The following is a 20,234-nucleotide window of genomic DNA, read 5'->3' on the forward strand; positions in this document are numbered from 1 at the left end:
AAGGCTACAGAGTCACAGACGCCAGCCTCAAATGGGCCCTCACCACTGTCCAGCAATCCTTCCAATTTTTTTTCCTGGCTCCCTCTTTCATAACAGCTATCTCTCTTCAAGATTCTTACTCTACCAACTGCCCTCCCCCACTCTCAGGAAAAGGAATATTCTCTTACCTCATCTTGAAAACTCCCTCCACTTTCTCCCCATCATTTCCCCTTCAAACTTATCTATCTCTGAACTTTTCCTTGCCACTTAACCTCTCTGTCCTGGAGGAACTTCCCCTTGCAAGACTAGTGTCCCTACCTGTGCTCTGGTTTCCATCTCACCTGGTCTCTTCTCAGGGATCTCCATCATTACTAGCCCCTCTCTCCAATATCTGGCTATTTTTCCTTAAGAATTTGCATAGACTCAACTCTCAGCCACTACATCTCCCCTTTATCAACAACCCTCTCTCTCTGTCCCAACAAGCTTCCTTTAAAAGATCGGCCTAGGGACTTCTCTGGCAGTCCAATGGTTAGGACTCTGTGCTTCCACTGCAGGGGGCACGGGTTCGATCCCTGGTCAAGGAACTAAGATCCCGCATGCTGCGCAGCACTGCCAAAAATAATATATAAAAATTTAAAAAGTTCAACCTAATGTCTCCTCTTAACCCATCCATTCATTCTTCAATCTACTGCAATTCAGCTTCAGTTCCAAACCCTGCACAGGAAACAGCTGTTGCCAACACTTGGCCACTCCCTCCCTCTTTTGGCTACTGTAACCCAACACTTTTTGGTTCACTTACATCTCTGGTCATTCCCTTTGTATCTTTATTCATTTAATCAACAAGTATTTCTTGAGAAAATATGTGCCTACTATGAGCTAGGCACTGTTTTGGGGACTGAGCATACAAAGGTAGACAAAACATGATCGCTTTCCCTAAGGACCTTACTGTCTTTAAGAAGTATGAACAAGTAAATGGGCAATTCCAATACACAGTGACAAATGCTATGGCAAGAGAGTGCAGAGCATGAAGAACACTAGACTTTTTCTCAGTCCACTTCCTTAGAATTCCGCCCTGGACCTTCTTCTCTTTTCACCCTATACAACTTCTTACATGGGATGCGAGGGTGACTGCATCCTCTCCGATAAATAAAATTATCACCTGTATGTATGTATTCTGACAATCACCAAAAATCTCTATCTTCTTGTTTGTCTTCTAAACTGCAGACCTGAATGGCCAACTGCCTACCGGACACCTCTACTTGGATATCCCCCAGACATCTCAACAAATATTTCTTCAAAAAACAAAACCCGGGGCTTCCCTGGTGGCGCAGTGGTTGGGAGTCCGCCTGCCGATGCAGGGGACACGGGTTCGGGCCCCGGTCCGGGAAGATCCCACACGCCGCGAAGGGGCTGGGCCCGTGAGCCATGGCCGCTGAGCCTACGCGTCCGGAGCCTGTGCTCCGCAACGGGAGAGGCCACAACAGTGAGAGGCCCGTGTACCGAAAAAAACAAAAAACAAACAAAAAAACGGAACTTCCCTGGTGGCGCAGCGGTTAAGAATCCGCCTGCCAATGCAGGGGACACAGGCTCGAGCCCTGGTCCGGAAAGATCCCACATGCAGTGGAGCAACCAAGCCCATGAGCCACAACTCCTGAGCCTGCGCTCTAGAGCCCGCGAGCCACAACAACTGAGCCCGTGCCCAGAGCCCGAGCCCCGCAGCAGGAGAAGCCACCGCAGTGAGAAGCCCATGCACCGAACGAAGAGTAGCCCCCGCTCACCGCAACTCAAGAAAGCTGGCACACAGCAACGAAGACCCAAAGCAGCCAAATAAGTAAATAAATAAATAAAACAAAACCCAAAGTTATTAACTGACCCTGCCTTCTACAAACACTCAGCATCAAACTGCCCAAACCAGAAACTTGGGATCCTTGTCTTCTTCCTTACTTCTCCATTCATGCGTTTAATTTCTGTCCCAGAGTGATAGTTCCAAGGTATAAATCTGATGATGTCACTAACCTGCATACAACTTCAATGATTCACAAGTGCCCTCAGAATAAAGTCCAACTTCCTTAGGGTGGTATGCCCAGCCCTTCATGATCTGGTCCCCATTTACTTCTCCAGCCCCATCACTTGCAACCTTTCTCTCACCCCTGCTCTCTACCTTCTAACACTGTGCCCTCAAATCTATGCCTCCACCGTTCTGCACATAGACCTGCCGTTTTTCAAACGTGCTGTCCTCTCTCTTACCTCTCAACTTGCTGTTATCTTTGCCCTTCCTGGTGCTGGCTAATAACTCCTGTTCTTCAGGTCCTAACTGAGACAGCACCTCCTTGCCTGACTCCTCAGGCTGGGCGGGTGCTTCTTCTCTGTGCTCCCAGAACACTCTGAGCTGTCCTTCCTCCCAGCCTGATAGTGGAGAGCAATTCTTTGTCATTGTCTACCTGCTCCTCCGGACTGAGAGGAAGGTGGCAAGTGCTTTGGTCTTCCCATGGCCCCAGCCCCTAAATGCTACCTAGAACAGAGGAAGCTGCTGCTCCACAGATCTCTGTTCAACGAAAAAGTTTGTTCTAACAAGTTGCATCCTTCTCCTTCCAACCTCAGGGGTTCCATTTCCCAGCAGCAACTGCAGGGCCTGCTGGGAGATGGGGAGGGATGCTGGTGACCTCTAGGTGGTGAGCTCTGATGGCCTCTCACCAGAAGAGATGAGGAAGGAAAGGGGCAGTGAGAGACCTTCGGATTCTCAGCAGTAACATGTAACCCTGCAACCTTCTCCACCAGATTCTGCCTCCCCCCTCGGACTCTGCCTCCCCTCTAGGAGGCCGCCGCAAACAACACATCAGACTTCAGAAGTCCCCTCCAAAGTGACCTCAGGCTTCCCCAGGCGACCCTCTCAGCCTCGGACTCCTCCCTCAGCATCCCCTCTCAGCCTCGACCTCCTTCCCCTTAGCCTCCTCCCTCAGGCTCCACCTCCTTTCCTCTTAGCCTCCTCCCTCAGCCCCGACCACCTTTTTTCAGCCTCCGCCCTCAGCCTCGACCTCCTTCTCTCAGCCTCCTTCTCTCAGCCTCCTCCCTCAGTCTTTCCCCAACGCCTCAGCCTCCCCCCCTCAGATCTCCTCGGCTCCCTCTCCCAGATGCCGCCTAGCCCGGCCCCGCCCCCGACCCCGGCGCGAGGACTGTGCTCACCGTCGTAGTAGTAACAGACTTTCCTCCTGGTGCCCTGAGTCTGCGCCATCTTGCTCGCGTCCCGTCCCTCCCGTCAGTCTGTCCGTCCACCCTCCCGCCCGCCAGCAGCTCCGCTCAGCGTCAGACCCAGCAGAGAGGGGGCGGGCCTCCAGCGCGTTCCGCCCGTCCCCGCCCGGGCTCACCTATAGCCGCGCAGCCCGGGCACCGCTCCAGCCAATCAGAGGCGCCGGGACGGCCCGGAACTCGGCGGGGGACAAGGGCAGCCCGGCGAGGCCTCGGAGGGCCCCCTGGGCCTGTACCAAGGTCCGCGACAGGGGGTGGGGCTGCCCCAGGACCGTACCATTCGTCCCGGGGGAAGAAAGCCGGACTGCAAACTTCGCTGTCCCATTCGGCTTTGGGAGAGTGCTTGGAGATCAGAGACCAACTTTGTCATTTGACAGAGGCCTACGGTGGAAAGTGACTTGCGCAAGGTCACTCAGCTGAGTTTGGAGCAGGAGAAATAAATTGACAAAGGACAGGAAACTGCTGTAGGCCAAACGCTGTGCAATAGCTTTACCGACATTACCTCAGTCATCTCCATTATTCTTCACGACGGCTCTGGAGGGGGCCTTTTTATCACCATTTAACAGACAAAGATAACGAAGTTCGGAACTTTGTGGCTTCCTCAGAGTCACACAGTAATTACGTTCAATTTTCAGTCGTAATTTTTTGAATGCCTACTATGCATCAGAGGCACATTAAAAAAGTGGCAGAACCCAGCCTTTCTTACTCCAAAGCCTACGTCCCTGATGCAGTCACCTAGGAGAACTGAGTGCATTTAGATGGGAGGAAACTGATTGTCCCCTTATACTGGGAGCAGAGTTTCTCAGGATACTGAAGCTACTGGTATTTTGGATGATTCTTTGTTGTAGGGGACCGTCCTGTGCACTGTAGGATTTTTAACAGCATCCTTGGCCTCTCCTTATTAAATGCCAGTAGTACCCTGACCCACCCCCAGCTGTGACAACAGAAATTGTCCTCAGACGTGGCAAAATGTCTCCAGGGCAAGGGGGAGGGGATTGGAGGGAGTGTAAAAGTGCCCCCCACCCTACCCTTGAGAGCCACTGCACTAGATCAGTCATCAACTAATCATTATTGAAAGCTACAGACTGAAAAGCACTGTGATGCGCTATTAAAATAACAACACAGGGCTTCCCTGGTGGCACAGTGGTTGAGGGTCCCCCGCGTACTGCAAAAAAAAAAAAAACCAACTACAACAATATTAATATTTAGTGAGTGCTTACTATGTGTGAAGTAAGTTACTCATGATCCTAGAGATCTATAGGATCTATAGATATATGTTTTATGCCTCTTTACAGCTTAAAGACTGCTTGGGCACTTGTGTTCCTCACCTGGGAACTGCATTTGGGCCACTAATTACAAACGTAACAGATCTAAGACTGGGCACTTCTATTATAGAAGCAGCAAAAGACCAGGGAATAAACCCTATTCCCAGTTCTGTGTTGCTGCTTCCTAGCCAGGAACCTTTCTGGGCCCCCATTTCCCTCTTAGTAAAATGGAGAGTGTAAGAAAACAAAGTTCACCAACTCTGTGGCTGCAGCAGTGTCCAAAGGAGGAGGAGGGTGGGGATCAGATGAGGTCATGGGTGTGGCAGCATTTTACAAAATGCAGAACAGGAATCACAAACTCAGACGCCTGCAGAGGTCATGCAGGTGATGTAAATGAGTGGATTTATATTTATATTGGTTTGATTCAGGTACTTTGCTTGTTTTTAATATTGGATTCTTTTTCACTTTCTAAAGAAATATGTCCTTCTCCCCATCTTTCTTCAAACACACTGCCATCTTCAGGGATCTTTAATTTTCCCACTTTTTAATGGAAATGTGGGTGCAAAAAAATTTTTCATTTTCCTCTTTTTATAAAAACAACAGCACGAACATGATGATAAATAACCACTAACACTCAGATTCATTGTCTGGGAGCAATAGGGTGTGAAGGGGACTCTGGCAATGGGAGAGCTCATACCCCACCTGAAGGCATTAGCCACTTATTCAGCTCCATGAGGACAGGTAAGCCCAAAAGAGCCAAATCTTCCTATTTTTTTCAAGAGGAGGCAGAAATCTGGAGTTTTATGCAAAACTACCTCAGTTTTATAAACTGACTGCTAACTCAGTCTACTTTCAAGACAGCAGTAAGAGCCATCCTTTTAAAATGTAAGTCAGCTCAAGTCATGGCTCTGCACCCTGCAAAGGCTCCTCAAAATGGCTCCTGCAAAGGCCACAAGGCCCCAGGCCCCATAGGATCTATCCCCCTCCCTCAGGCTACCTTTACCTCTCAGATCTTGCCAGGCAAGCTTCTGCCTCAGGCTGTTCCCTCTGCCTGACTGCTCATCCTGCATACAACGTGGCTCAGTCCCTGACCTTCAAATCTTTGCTCAAAATTCACCTTCTCAGGCTTCCCTGGTGGCGCAGTGGTTGAGAGTCTGCCTGTCAATACAGGGGACGTGGGTTCGTGCCCCGATCCGGGAAAATCCTACATGCCGTAGAGCGGCCGGGCCCGTGAGCCATGGCCGCTGAGCCTGCGCGTCCGGAGCCTGTGCTCCGCAACGGGAGAGGCCACAACAGTGAGAGGCCCGCGTACCCGCAAAAAAAAAAAAATTCACCTTCTCAATGAGACCTTCCCAGACCACCCTCTTTAAAACTACAAACCTCCCTCAAACATGACATTCCTAATTCCCCTTACCTTGTTTTTTTCCCCTTAGCACTATCACCTTGTAGCATACCATACCATTTACTTCTTTGTGATGCTTACTGTCTATCTTCCTTTACACAGTGTAAGCTCCAGAGATTTTATCTACTGCATATCCTATGAGCCCAGAATCATGCCTAGCACACAGTAGATGTTCAATAAATATTTGTTAGGTGAGTGAATAAACTCAACGTTTAAAAACACCTTGAAGGTGAATCAGAACATATCTAAGGTCAAATATAGTCCTTGAATCAGTAGCTCTCAAAAATGCTGTTGCATTTATATAATGGGAGGGGGGAGTGTCTTGGGACACAGCTACTCTCTAGGAGGTTCTGGGTAGGGGTTGCCCATAATCCTTTGGGGTGGGGGTTTGAAGGGGTTCAAAGAACCCATACAGCAAAGTATAGGGACCTCTTCTTGGCCCCCAACATCAGCAGGGCTGGAAAAAGTTCAGACATCCCTTCACCCCGTCTTTCACCCCAATTCAGGGTGCCCCAGTTTCCATCTTCTGAACGCTCACTCCCCACTCCCAAGGAAAAGGAGATTGGAGTGGGGAGCAGAAAGATGTGCAATCTTCACCAAGAGACATTTATTGAGCTCCTTATGGGTGCCAGGCACCAAAGAGGAGCGCACAGAGGTATTAGATAAGGTTCTGGCCCTCAAGGAGCTTCTTGATGACCAGGGGAAAGGAAAAGGGGGTGGAGAGAAGCTGGTGTCAATCACAGGCCTCTCTCCTTTCTTTGGTGGTCTCAGAAGTGGGCGGGCCCAGAAAGGGACAACTTGGATGAGTGTCCAAGACATATATGCACAGGCCACACATGTACAAGACACATGTGCAGAGCCCACCCAACTACAGAACCCGGGTACAGGACACGAGAAGTGTATGTGTTGCACGTGGGCGGGATTCACATGCAGAGTCCATATGTGCATGGGCCACATGGGTGTAACACAGGAACTGCATCTCCCCAAGCCGGGTTGGCTAGGTAGGGGGAGGGCTCCAAGCCCCAGCCAGCTAGGCTCCTCAGGGCTGCGGCTGGTACTGGCCCTCTGTGGCTGTGAAGAAGTCCTCCAGCACGCTGCGCAGGTAGTCAAAGGTGGGCCGGTCCTCCGGGAGCTCCTTCCAGCACAGCATCATAAGTTGGTACAACTCATCTGGACAGTTGTCAGGCCGTACCATGCGGTAGCCTTGCTCCAGGTTCTGAATCACCTCAGGATTGGTCATCCCTAGAGGTTGATGGGAGAACTTACATCAAGGCTCCAGGCTTTGGAAGCCCACAGGCAGGGGTGATGGTCAAGGTATTTGACAACTGGTATAGTATGAGCACCAATCCAAAGGGATCTTGGTCTTCATCAATGGTAAAGCTATACTCGCGGTAATTGCTAAATGTCAGTCGTGCCACTTGTAGTGTCTGCTATGGCTTAAACACTCGATAATGCACACATGTGGCTGTGAGACTTTGGGTGAGCCACGGCACCTCTCTAAGCCTCAGTTTCCTCATCTGGAAAATGGGATAACAGTAGCTCCTACCTCATAGAGGTGTTATCAGGATTGAAAGAGAAGTGTATATATAGCATTGAGAATGCTGCCTGGAAGAGGAGATGCAGCATAAAGAGTACCTGTAGTGATGATTATTTGGTAGGGAAGGATGGAGTGGTCAGGGCCCAGGGCAGGATGGGGGCCCACAGCCAGGACAATGGGGAGGCTTCTCCAGCTTTTAGAACAGGCACATGAGATGCTGCATCAGGAATCCAGATGGACCCTGGACCCCAGCAAGGCAGACCCTGCATGGGGCAGAGAAGATTCACTAGGCCCCTCCATGATCCAGATGAAATCATTTTTGCGCCACTTCCTTCCCTTGGTGCTGATCCTGGCCCCCATAGTAGGCTCTTTGCATGTAGACCCCCAAGAGGAGCTGCTCTGGAGAACTGCATGGTCACAGCAGAAATATAGCTCCCTGTTTCTAAATTACCTGTATGGCCTCTGGTTTCTCCTTCATTCTCCTGAGAAGAGACTGTGACAGGCAGTCCCCAGAGCCTAACCCCTAGAGGGTCCTAGCAAAACAGAAGTTTTACTCCTACAAAGCTTCAGACTGGACCCCAGTCAATAGAGACCTCTCTTCCCCAGGCCTTTCCCCTGGGGGGCCTCAGATTTCAAAATCAGGACACTGAAGGACATAGGCCAGGAAACAAGGGTACAAACCTATTGGCTACACCCAGCCTAAATACAGCCCACAGCCCTACTTTGGCTTGGCCCCTTATAGTGTTCTTTTTTTGTTATTGTGTGTGTGTATATATATATATTTTTTCTTTTTTTGGCATGCGGGATCTTAGCTCCCCAACCAGGGATCGAACCCGTGCCCCCTGCATTGGGAGCATGGAATCTTAACTGCTGGACCACCGGGGATGTCTCCCCTTTTGGCAATTTTAAACAATGTGAATCATCACCAATATTTGAAAATGGGAACATTTTCCTAAAACTCCAAGTTTTGGCTTCTCTTGAAAAAACAAAGATCTGTTTTTTGGGCCCCCATGTCTTAATAGGAGCCATCTGCTAGAGAAGATTTAAGTTCACCCAGGTCCCCATTACTCCCCGTAGTTTCCCTGACCCTGAAGCCATGTGTCAGTTGCCATTTATCATCATGCTTTCACTGCCTTTATTCTTCTAATAGAAAAATTCTCTAAGGGAGCACTGTGAACTCTTGGCAGGACAACGAGTGTGTTTCTAGCCCCGGCGCTGCTGCTGGACTCTGTGATGGGGCAAGTCCAGGGCAGGGAAGGCCTGCATACCCTCACCTGATTCTAAGGTGTCTTTACCTTCCCAGGAGCAAAGTACTGTGCACACTGATGGGGATGTAGGAAGCTTCTGCAAGTCTGGCCACTGTGCTCCATGACCTCCTTACCCTGTCTTTGTATCCTATTTCCTTTCCCCAGAGTTTCCTAGCAAGTTCCTTCCAAAAAAAATTTCATTCCTGTCTTGGCTGAATTCAGGGGTAAAGGACTGTCCAGGAGATAGAGGGAGGAATGGGAGAAGGTGGGAATTAGCTGTTTACACGTCTCTCTCACTCTACATGGAAGGCTTCAGAGGGACGGGAAGTCAGTGTTTAGTGAACACCTACTATGAGTCAAGCTCTTTCACAAATAATCTTCTTTCTCATATCATGAAACTGAGGCTCAGAGAGGTAAAGTCACCTGCCCAAGTCACTTGCCCATAGTGATTAATAATAAAACCTAACACTCCTGAGTGCTTCGTATGGGTCAGGTACAGTTCTAACCTCACGTTTTACAACTGGAGAAAAAAGGAATGATCTGATCAAAGCCAAACAGAAAGCATCAGTGGCAGACCTGGTAATAAGAAGCAGGCCTCTTACCTCCCAGGCCAGATCCTCTTCTACATATTAGGCTGCCAGTGTTAGAACTAAAGAAAAGAGCTGGGATTGTTGAGGGAAGAGACATCCAGAGACAGAGATGGAAACCAGGCCTGGGAGATGTGCACCTAATCGAGGATGTAGGAGTGCCACCCCTGAGATGATAGAGGAGAAGCAGCTAGAGAGTTTCAGATTCTTAGCCTGGGAAGAAGTAAGTGGAAAGACATGAATTTGCTGCCCTTCCCCATCACCCTTTCAGCTCCTGCCCTTGACCCTGACCTGGGTAAGGGATGCGGCCATGAGTGACAATCTCCGTCAGCAGGATCCCGAAAGACCACACGTCCGACTTGATGGTGAATGTCCCATAGTTAATGGCTTCTGGTGCTGTCCACTTAATGGGAAACTTGGCCCCTGGAGGGAGGAAGTGCGGTCACCTGGGTCTGCTTGGCCAGACCCTGCAGGCCGCAGACTTCCCTCATGTCCCGTACCTACCCTCCCTGGCTGTGTACTCATTGTCCTCAATGAGGCGTGCTAGGCCAAAGTCTGCGATCTTGCAGCTCAGGGTATCAGACACCAGGATGTTGGCGGCCCTCAAGTCACGGTGGATATAATTCCGCTCTTCAATGAATGCCATGCCCTCTGCAATCTGCAGGCCAGGTACAGGTCAGCAGTCCTGGACCCAACATCCTTATCCCACTGCCCTGTGCCCATGCCCGTCCCCTCCCCAGTCTCCTTACTTGGGCTGCCATGTCCAAGAGTTTGTTGATGGTCAGCTTGATGCCTGTGGAGGTCTTGAGAAAATCCACCAGGCTCCCTGTGGGCAGAAGCAAGAGTTGCTGACCCAAGTTGCCCCAGGGGAAAGCCCTCAGACCCTTCTCCCCTAACTGCGAGTCTAGAAGCAGTGTCTGATGTGTGGAAAGGAAGAGTAAAAGCTGAAAAAGGAGGAGTGTGTGTTCAGAGTGAGGATGCCCAGGATGTGTGATGCCCTTTTCCCAGGGACTAGGGGGCTACTTGGAGGGGTCTGCACGCTTCTTGTCACCAATGGGGTGGAGCCCAAACTCTTCAGCGAGTCTTCCAAAGCCCTGCATGGTCCACATCTGTAGTTTCTTCTCTTCCTTCCACTCCTGCCTCTTTTACTCCACCCACCCTAGACAATTGTGAGATTTTCCACATAGACCCCTGGGTTCTCACCCCAAAGTCTCTTTGTCCCATGTCTCATGCTAAAAATTCTTTTTGTTCATGGCCCAGCTAGACTATTCCTCTAGAAAGCCTCTCTAGATCTACCAAGTATAATAAATTACATGATCATCTTCCTTCTCCATGGTATACTGGAACTTTCCTATGGCACAAACTCTGGTTTTCCTAGTGTGCGTAACTGGTAGCAGCAATCAATCAATGTTCCCAGCCCACAGTAAGCAGCAATAAATGTATGCTGAATGTAGTAAATGGAATCTGGAAAGAGGTATCCTGGAGGACTGAGAGACCTCAGAGGGTAGCAGAGGGTAACTAGGAGAAGACCATGGATGGGAGTGGCTGGAACAGAGCTAGTGACCGCTGGTCCTTCTCAAGAGACTAAAACCCTATGTGAAGATGACAACAACTTGAGTGTCTCCACTATGAGTGCTGAATTAGTCACTGAAGGCAAAGACCTCACCCAGAGGCAGCAAATATGTGGACATAAACTGCCATTCCTTCATTGTATCCATGGCAGATCTTGCTAATCAATCCCGGTACTCACTTCCAATGAACCTCAGAATCCTTCTCAACACAGAACTCCAAGCAACTACCAATTGAAGGTGGTCCGCTATTTGCCATTTCCAGAATCCATTAGCCAATTAACAGCTTTTTTCCCTTCCTGAAAGAGGGACAGATCTTATACTCCCAAAGAATCAGAGCCAGATAACAACAAACTTACTAAGCTGTTACTATATGGTAGGCCCTGTTTTAACTGCTGTATAAGCATTAACTTTCATCCTCACAAAAACCCTATAAGGGGACTTCCCTGTGGTTAAGAATCCGCCTGCCAATGCAGGGGACACGGATTCGAGCCCTGGTCTGGGAAGATCCCACATGCCGCGAAGCAACTAAGCCCGTGTGCCACAGCTACTGAAGCCCGCGCGCCTAGAGCCCGTGCTCCGCCACAAGAGAAGCCACTGCAATGAGAAGCCTGCGCGCCACAATGAAGAGTAGCCCCCGCTCGCCTCAACTAGCGAAAGCCTGCGAGCAGCAACAACGACCCAACACAGCCAAAAATAAATTAAAAAAAAAAAAGGCCCTGTAAGAAAGTTGCTATTGCATTATTATCACTGTTTTACAGATGAGGAAACCATGGCAGAGGGAAGTGAAGTGACCAAGCCCAAGGCCACACAGTCCTGAAGCCAGGATTCTAACCCAGGCAGTCAGACTCTAGAGCCCTTAATGACTACTCTTATTTCTGGATAAGCCTGTTTAGATTTCAGCTGTTATTCTTGGGGGGACTGAGCATCAGAGGTGGCACAGGGACTTGGCCCAAAGCTGGGCCTAGAAATTCCTATTTACCTTCCTGGGGCTCTCAATCTGTCCGACAGTGGACTGAGGGAGGGGGAGGGGCTCACCCAGAACTGAAAAAGAGGGCTTTGGAGCACTCCCAAGGCTCAGGGGCAGAAGGGAGAGAGATGGGGCTAGGGACCTACTCATCTCCTGAGATCAAGCATCCTTAGATCAAGGTGGGGTTTGAAGAAGGCAAACAGGACTGACTGCAGGTCAGAGAAGAAGGGGGGTGGGGGGGGTGAATGCTCTTCCAGAGCCTGCCACCTCAAGCTGGGCTCCCAGACGGGGCTCGAACAACACACCCTCTTCTCCACACGCCCTATAGTCGCTCCTGGAAGTGAGTCTTTGGGGGCTCAGGAAAATTCCTCTAAAAAACCTCAGCGCTGAGCCAGGCCTATCTCCTCCGCCCTCCAGCAGGGGCAGAGGAGACGGCAGTGCCCCCCAGCGGCCGCGCACGGAGGCGGCGCTCACCATTCTCCATGTATTCCGTGATGATGTAGATGGGCTCCTGGGTGACCACCGCGTAGAGCCGGACCAGCCGCTGGTGTTGCAGCTGCTTCATGAGGTTGGCCTCGGCCAGGAAGGCATCGGGAGACATGCTGCCCTGCTTCAGGCTCTTCACTGCCACCTTCGTGTGCCCGTTGTAGTACCCTGGGGCAGGGAGGGGTTGGGGGAATCACTCGGAGCCCATGCCCCAGAGCCAGGCAGCTGCCCCGAAACAGGGTACTGTCGTGGGACTCTCACGACCTTAGATGCCTCCCCTCCCCGTAGTCCTGGAGGGCCTCACTCACCCATCCACACCTCTCCGAACTGGCCAGCCCCCAGCCTCTCCACCAGCTTCAGCGTCTCCCTGGGAACCTCCCACTCATCCTCCCACCAGGGCTTCTGGGGCTTCTGGGTCTGGCAGGGGCGGCTCAACCTCGTGCACAGCCCGTCCGAAGAATCTGTGAGGACAAGGGAGGAGGGTAAGGCTGTGAATAAGGCGGGACTGGGGGTTGGGGCCCACCCAGTCCCCACCTGGGGAAATGGCCTGGCAGGGGAGGTGTGTGGAGCTGTCACCTGATCCCTGGGGCTCCAAGGTACCGCACCTCACCCACTGCGGGGGGAATGAAGGAGCATACTGAGAGATGGATGGAGGGTACCCCGAGAGGCACTGGGGGAGGCAGGCTGACAGGGCACAGGTGCTAACCCTAACCCTGCCGTGCTCACTCATGTAATGGCGGACCAGCTCATGCAAGCCAGGAAAAGTGATGCGGGGGGAGATGTAGAAGCCGCCTTTGTCCAGGTTACGGATCTTGTAATGTTTCACCACTTCTCCCTGGGTCTGGTCGAAGTCCCGGACGGACAGTGAAAACGATCCTGAAAAAAAGAAAGGGTGAAGGAGCGCAAAAGAGGGGGGCGGTGGCCTCCAGCGAATCGCACCTCCGCCGACGCGCCACACACACACACACACACCCATCCCACACCAACCCCGCGGGCTCCTCGCGCCAGGACCTCTGCTCGCTGCCCCAGCCCGCGGCCCCGCCCCCCGCCCCACGGCCAGCCCAGCCGCTCACCCGTGGTGCTTTCACTCTCTCGGATCAGGAAGGAGCCGTGCGTGTTCCCGGGCGCCAGGAGCTGCCTCTCCGCGTCCTTGCGGGTCAGGGTCTTGAAGAACCAGCTGAGCAAGGCAGAAGCGAGGGCTTCTTTCGTCTGTTGGTCTGTTCTTCCTCCATCACCCTCCAGCATTCACACCACCCCTAGCATCTCTCCTTTGCTCCGAGGTCCCTGGATCTACGCCCAGCCACCCCGCACGATGAGCCCCCACTCACGGTTCGGGCTCCAGGCTGTTCGCTCTGGCCACAAAGTTGAAGGGGATGTAACCTTCCTGGCCCGTGGTCACGGACTGCGCCTTCCACCACTCGCCGTTCCTGCGCGACAGCGGCGGTTAGCACGGTCTGCTCAGCCTTGGACTTGGCTGGAACCCCCCCTCGGAGCCCCCAGTTAGGCCATGCCACCCCACCCTTCAGCTCAACACTCCGAAGCCTCCCATTTTGTCTTAAGGGCACCCACTGCAAGCCAGATCAGGGACCGCAGGGGGGCTGCAGTACCGGAGATCCCCACTCCCTCACACTCTACCGCAGGGCAAGGATGGATGGGGTGAAGGGGACACTCACTGCTCCAGGATACGTAGCTGTTCACCCTTCTCGAAGCCCAGATCTCCATCGTGGGAAGGCTCATAGCTGTGCAGGGCGATAACCAGGTTGTCTGTAAAGACAGGGGGAGTCAGGAAGAACCTGTCTGGAATAGGCTGGGAGAGTGACTTCAGGAGTTACATGGTAGCCGACAAGACTGAGGGGGAAGGAGGAAGGACAGGTGCTGAGTAGGTGAGGAGATGGAAGCTGACAGCCAAGGATCCACAGGACTTCTCTTCCAGGCCCTGCTGGTTGAAGTCACCTTGCAGTGGAGAAGCTGGGGGGTTGGAGCCCTCGTAGGTGACCAGTGGATCCCGCACTTCAGAGCCATTCCAGGTGGACAGCTGTGGGGTGGGGTATAAGTGGAGTCAGAAAGCTGGGGGCTGGGTCAGACCCTGGCTTGCCTCCCCACTGCCCTGCTCTCCTTCACTTCAGCTTGGCTGGGTCTTATCACTGAATTTGCCAACCACTTGCTGCGTGACCTTATGAGAACCCCTTTCCCTCTCCGGGGTTCTTTTCCTTTCTGCTGCAGGGGAGAGGGCTCGCTGTTATCTCAAGGATCTATAGTGGTGGTCCGTTTCTCTTCTCCGGGTCGTACACCCACCCGACTCCCACACCAAGCCCCCTGTCTTGCCTCTTACCATGGCCTTGCCCTCCAGTGGAACTATGGGGTAATGGCAGTTCTCACACACATCGATGTTTTCCATCCAGTCATCTTCAGAGTTTGAGCTGCAGCTACAGCCCATGGTCCCTGGGGGAATGGAGAGGGGGCTGAAAGGGCTCCCCCAAGATCTACCCCTACAACATCAGACATGCTAAGGCCTAGCCCTGGGAACTTCCAGAAGGACCCGAGATTGGCAGCCCCAGAGCCCCCATTCATAAGCCACAGAAAAGCTGAAATGGGGTCCTAGCTCCCAGTAAAGTCACGCACGCCCTCCTTCTGAGGCCTAGGCCCCACCCTCCCACCTGGGCTGGGCAAACCGCCACAGGCACCTTTGTTAGTCTAGTTGCCCACTTCCTGCCTCTCCCCACTCCCGCTCTCTCTGCCCATCCCCCAAGTTGGGGGACTACCTACTAGAGATCACATACACTTCCCCAAGCCCTAGGGAAGACCTAAGTTTTGATCCTCCCCTACCAGAGGGGTGTGTGCGCCCCGCCTCCTAATTACAATTCCCCTTTCCAGACGAGGAAGCTGAATATGAGACCCTTTCTCCCGAAAGTCAGCCATCAGGCTTCTGCTCCCCCAAACGCCCCCGCACACGAAGTCTCCTTCAGAGGCTTCTTTCTGCTTCTCCCCAGCAGAAAACACTCCAGCGGCCCTCTTGGCCATACCTTTTACTCGTTTGCTTGCTTTAGCAGTGGAAACTTTTTGTCAGATGAAATCAAGCCGAACCTCATAGATCAAGCAGGTAAAAGTGGAGCTGTTCTGCCTGAAGCAAAATGTGGCGGGACCTCACTCTGAAGCTCCTGGGAATCCCTGCAGCACCTCCTCCCCTAGGGCTGCTCCTCAGGACCGCTTGGAAAGAGCAGTCCTCAGGTAAAGTTTAATTGAATTTACTGTGCATTCAAGAACCTTTAATATCAGAATCAAATCCACCTCCTCAGTCTATTCTGCTACACACACACACACACACACACACACACACACACACACACACACACACACATTCACACAGCCTGTGCTCTGAGCTAGTCTTCCCAAAAAGTTCTCGCTCTTTTCTTACAACGTGCCTTTGTTTATGTGGTTCGCCTGCCTTGGAATGCTTTTGCCCATCTGTTGAACTCTAACTCAACCTTCAAGCCTCAACTCAGATATCACCTTCTCTGTGAAGCCTTCCCAATGCCCAAAGCTCTTTGCTCCTACAGCATTCCACTAGACCACAATCATCAACTTAGGCACTGAGTGCCATGATTACGCTAATTTATGTGTCAGTCCCCCTGCCTCTCCTACCCCCTTGATGAGATGGGGGATTTATCAAGAGCAGAAGCTGTGTTTTATTTGCCTGAATGTCCCAGCACCCGGAGCTATTCTTGTTAATAAATGTTGACTGGTATGTGGAGGGTTGATGCACAGATTCTCCCATCTACAGAGGTCTTAGAAACCACCAGGTCTAACCTCTGGTTTTAGATGAGCAAACAGAGGACCAGAAAGGCCTGCTTAAACTCACACAACTGTTTGGGGCAGAATAAAGCTAGAGTTGCTAATACATGCTCGGACCAAGTAGAAGTGGGGACCAGTGGTGGTTTTTTGGTTAGGAAGACTTAAGATCTGGGGCTTCCCTGGTTGCTCAGTGGTTAAGAATCCACCTGCCAATGCAGGGGACAAGAGTTTGAACCCTGGTCCGTGAAGATCCCACATGCCGTGGAGCAACTAAGCCCCGTATGCCACAACTACTGAGCCTGTGCTTTAGAGCCCGTGAGCCACAACTACTGAAGCCCGCGTGCCTAGAGCCTATGCTCCGCAACAAGAGAAGCCACCGCCATGAGAAGCCTGCGCACCACAACGAAGAGTAGCCCCTGCTCGCCAAAACTGAAGAAAGCCCGCACGCAGCAACGAGGACCCAACGCAGCCAAAAATAAATTAATTAATTAAAAAAAAAAGACTTAAGGACCTATGTCAATTATATCTTAATTAAAGAAAGAAAAAAAGATTCAAGGATAGGTCCCGGAGTTATGTTCAAATTCTGGTTCTGATAACTTACTGTGTCTCTTCGCTGAAATCATTCTTCCCCAGCCTCACTTTGCCTTTTCTGTCAACTGGGGATCGTCATCCCTTTCTCATAAGCTTAGATGAATGTTGGCTTGATTTAGAGCTGAGAAAGACTTATACCAGTGCACATTCTGCCCTACCAACCCCTGCTTGGGAGGGTGGGAGAATGGGACTGGTAAATAATCCTCTTGGCTTTAAGCTCATGTTTCTTTTTTTTTTTTTTTTTTTTGCGGTACACGGGTCTCTCACTGTTGTGGCCTCTCCCGTTGCGGAGCACAGGCTCCAGACGCGCAGGCTCAGCAGCCATGGCTCATGGGCCCAGCCGCTCCACGGCATGTGGGATCCTCCTGGACCGGGGCACGAACCTGTGTCTCCTGCATCGGCAGGTGGACTCTCAACCACTGCGCCACCAGGGAAGCCCTATTTTTTTTTTTAATTTTTATTTTATATTGGAGTATAGTTGATAAGCTTATGTTTTTTAAACTGAGATACTTATAACCTTTCATGGGTACCGGAAGTCACAGGTGTGTACCTCCCAAAGCATGAGTGTCAAACACATAGTTAAACCTTGTTCACGTAGTTAAACAGACATAGATCTATTACAAATAGAGGAAAATACAAAATGTACATGGAATTTTAAGCCAAATCAAGAGACTTTCAAGGAAAGGTGTACACGCATATACTCCTCCCACTACTTTAGGAGTCCTGGGGAGACATTTGAGAAATCTTGCTCAGCTCTGTGGCTGCAAATGGCTTTTTAATTTTTTTGATTGCTAATTTTATTATGGCTAAGAACTGATCAGCAGCAAAAGCCTCCAGAAAAGTACTGATAACAACCTGGAACCAGCCTAAGATGAGCCGAGCTGTCTAGTAAGGTCCTGAGCAACCCACTGTGATATTCAAATAGGCCTTGGAAAACCACAGGTTGGTTATATTACACAGAGAACACCAACATCAGATGAGGTGTCAACTTAGATCAGTAAGGTCCCTTCCAGGCTTGACATTCTCAGAGGCTTTGAAAAAGGGTAAGAGAAAGATGAGAAAAGTTTGGGGTTGAGAAAATGGGATGAACTGGGGTGCAGCAGTGAGGGGAGGCTGGTAGACGGGGCAGAAGGAACCTTCTGAAGGCTGAAGCTCATAAGAATGGAAACTGTACCTGTCCAGGCTGGGGTCACGTGGGGAGGGAAAAGGCCTTGGGCCAGCATCCAGAAGAGCATGCAGGCAGGACCTATACCCTGGATAAATCTCAGCCTGCCATAAAGGACTGGGGCCAGATATAAAAGAATGAAATATTGCCATTTGCAGCAACATGGATGGACCTAAGATTATCATACTGAGTGAAGTAAGCCAGACACAGAAGGACAAATATTATATGATATCACTTATATGTGGAATCTAAAAAATAATACAAATGAACTTATTTACAAAACAGAAACAGACTCACAGACATAGGAAACAAACTTATGGCTACCCAAGGGGAAGGGGGTGGGGGATAAATTAAGAGTATGGGATTAACAGATACACACCACTATATATAAAATAGATAAACAATAAGGATTTACTGTATAGCACAGAAATAACAAGGATTTACTGTATAGCACAGGGAACTATGTTCAGTATCTTATAATAACCTATAATGGAAAAGAATCAGAAAAAAATGTATATATGCATAACTGAGTTACTTTGCTATACACCTGAAACTAACAAAATATTGTAAATCAACTCTATGTCAATTAAATAAATAAATAAATAAAAGGACTGGGGCCAGGAGCGAGAAAAAGTTAAGCTGTGTTAAATTAAGCCAAAAGGTACTCAGTAACTCTGCTGGGTATCTGACCCCCCGTGTTTCCTCTGTGGCTTATTTAGTGCACCTGGAGCCCTCCAGCTGCAGGTAGCAGGCCCTGCCGTATACAAAAGTGTGAGTTTTGGAGTATAGGGCCTGGCAGCAATCAGAAGACCCCAAGACCTGGCAATGCCAGAGGTTATTTTGGTGAGTGGCTCTCAGCCACTGGGAGCTACATGCTCCTATGAAGCCCGAGGATAATGTTGAAGGTTATTTCAATATTTCAAAAATCTGAAGGGAAATGGTACTATGATTTGTTTCTCAGTATGACAAATTGCATTATCATTTCTTCAATGCATACTTAGGTCTCTGATGAAAATTTGAACTAGAAAACAAGAAAATTAGTACCTAAATGAGGTCATTCAGTCAGCAAAACCCTCAAAATCATGGGATCCATGGGGGAAGAGGGGAAAAGTACAACAGGGGAAGGGCAAAGGAGTCCTTGGAGGGAAGAGTTGAGAAGCACTCATGTAAGTCACCAGCCTCATTTTAAAGATGGAGAAGGTGGAGGATCAGAGAAGGTAAGTGGTTTTCCCAATAGCAAGAGAGGGCTCTTGGCAGAGGCAGCACTCCAATCAGTCCCCACCTCCTTTTTCAAGGTACTCTACTCTATTCTTCCCTCCCTGGAGACTAAATGGGGCAGGGAATCCTGAGAGGTCATGCAGACAATGGAGCAGGGAGGGAGGTCTGAGAGAGTGGGGTCCACTCTCCATCAAGATGTGATCATTGTGCTGTTAACAAAGGCCTTTTTCTCTAAGGCAGTTCTCCCTCTATTTGGAATGCATGTTTCTGAGTGTACATTTACCGGCTTGGTGAATACAAGTCAGCACACATTGAGGCATGTGAATCATTGAGCATCATGCTTATGTGTACATACCCGTGGGTATGTAGGAGCCCCTGTGTGCAGATGGATGTGCAACAAAATGGGGGCATGTATAGTTTGTGGGTGTCCCTATGTAATTGTGAGGTCATATATGCATGTATTTATTTGTACAAAATGTGGGTCCCATCCTAGTCTGATTCAACCAGGTTAATAAATGAGGTCGGCAAAAAGAAAATCAAAATTAAAGCTTATGGGCTTCCCTAGTGGTCCAGTGGTAAAGAATCCGCCTTCCAATGCAGGGGATGCGGGTTGGATCCCTGGTCTGGGAACTAAGATCCCACATTCCGCAGGGCAACTAAGCCTGTGGGCACAACTACTATGTTCGTGCACCTCAACTAGAGAGCCCGCATGCTGCAAACTACAGAGCCCACGCGCCCTGGAGCCTCCGTGCCACAACTGGAGAGAGAAAACCCGCACACCACAACTAGAGAGAAGCTCACGCACCACAACTGGAGAAGCCCGCGCGCCGCAACAAAAGATCCCACATGCTGCAACTAAGACCCAACGCAGCCAAAAAGATAAAGAAAATAAATAAATTAAAAAAAATTAAAGCTTAATATAAATTTCTCATAGAAAGAAAGAAAGGAAGGAAGGAAGGAAGGAAGGAAGGAAGGAAGGAAGGAAGGAAGGAAGAAAGAAAGAGAGAAAGAAAGAAAGAAAGAAAGAAAGAAAGAAAGAAAGAAAGAAAGAAGGAAGGAAGGAAGGAAGGAAAGAAAGAAAGAAAGAAGGAAAGAAAGAAAGAAAGGAGGGAAGGAATGAAGGAAGGAAGGAAGGAAGAAAGAAAGAAAGAAAGAAGAAAGAAAGAAAGAAAGAAAGAAAG

At 50.2% G+C, this 20,234-nt stretch overlaps 2 protein-coding genes across 3 annotated transcripts in view; both read right to left on the minus strand.

Annotated features, from left to right (window-relative positions):
- HDAC1 (histone deacetylase 1) overlaps window positions 1–3,302 on the minus strand; it is a 43,933-nt gene extending 40,631 nt beyond the window's left edge. Inside the window, exon 1 of the mRNA XM_029228771.1 lies at window positions 3,163–3,302. Within this exon, the coding sequence (XP_029084604.1) occupies window positions 3,163–3,211 (49 nt within the window). The 5' untranslated portion in view covers window positions 3,212–3,302. The remainder of the gene's footprint in view (window positions 1–3,162) is intronic.
- A 3,175-nt stretch (window positions 3,303–6,477) lies between these two features.
- LCK (LCK proto-oncogene, Src family tyrosine kinase) overlaps window positions 6,478–20,234 on the minus strand; it is a 19,626-nt gene continuing 5,869 nt past the window's right edge. The window contains exons 2-13 of one of the 2 annotated variants that reach the window (XM_029228768.1): window positions 14,620–14,729; window positions 14,241–14,322; window positions 13,961–14,051; window positions 13,616–13,714; window positions 13,361–13,464; window positions 13,014–13,163; window positions 12,596–12,748; window positions 12,276–12,455; window positions 10,013–10,089; window positions 9,768–9,921; window positions 9,555–9,686; window positions 6,478–7,134 (exon numbers count right to left, since the gene is read on the minus strand). In XM_029228768.1, the coding sequence (XP_029084601.1) occupies window positions 6,932–7,134; window positions 9,555–9,686; window positions 9,768–9,921; window positions 10,013–10,089; window positions 12,276–12,455; window positions 12,596–12,748; window positions 13,014–13,163; window positions 13,361–13,464; window positions 13,616–13,714; window positions 13,961–14,051; window positions 14,241–14,322; window positions 14,620–14,724 (1,530 nt within the window). In that variant the 5' untranslated portion in view covers window positions 14,725–14,729 and the 3' untranslated portion in view covers window positions 6,478–6,931. The remainder of the gene's footprint in view (window positions 7,135–9,554; window positions 9,687–9,767; window positions 9,922–10,012; window positions 10,090–12,275; window positions 12,456–12,595; window positions 12,749–13,013; window positions 13,164–13,360; window positions 13,465–13,615; window positions 13,715–13,960; window positions 14,052–14,240; window positions 14,323–14,619; window positions 14,730–20,234) is intronic. The other variant, XM_029228769.1, reaches the window with a different exon arrangement.

This window comes from Monodon monoceros, unplaced genomic scaffold, assembly GCF_005190385.1.
Source record: "Monodon monoceros isolate NGI ecotype Baffin Bay Population unplaced genomic scaffold, NGI_Narwhal_1 Super_Scaffold_18, whole genome shotgun sequence".
NCBI lineage: Eukaryota > Metazoa > Chordata > Mammalia > Artiodactyla > Monodontidae > Monodon > Monodon monoceros.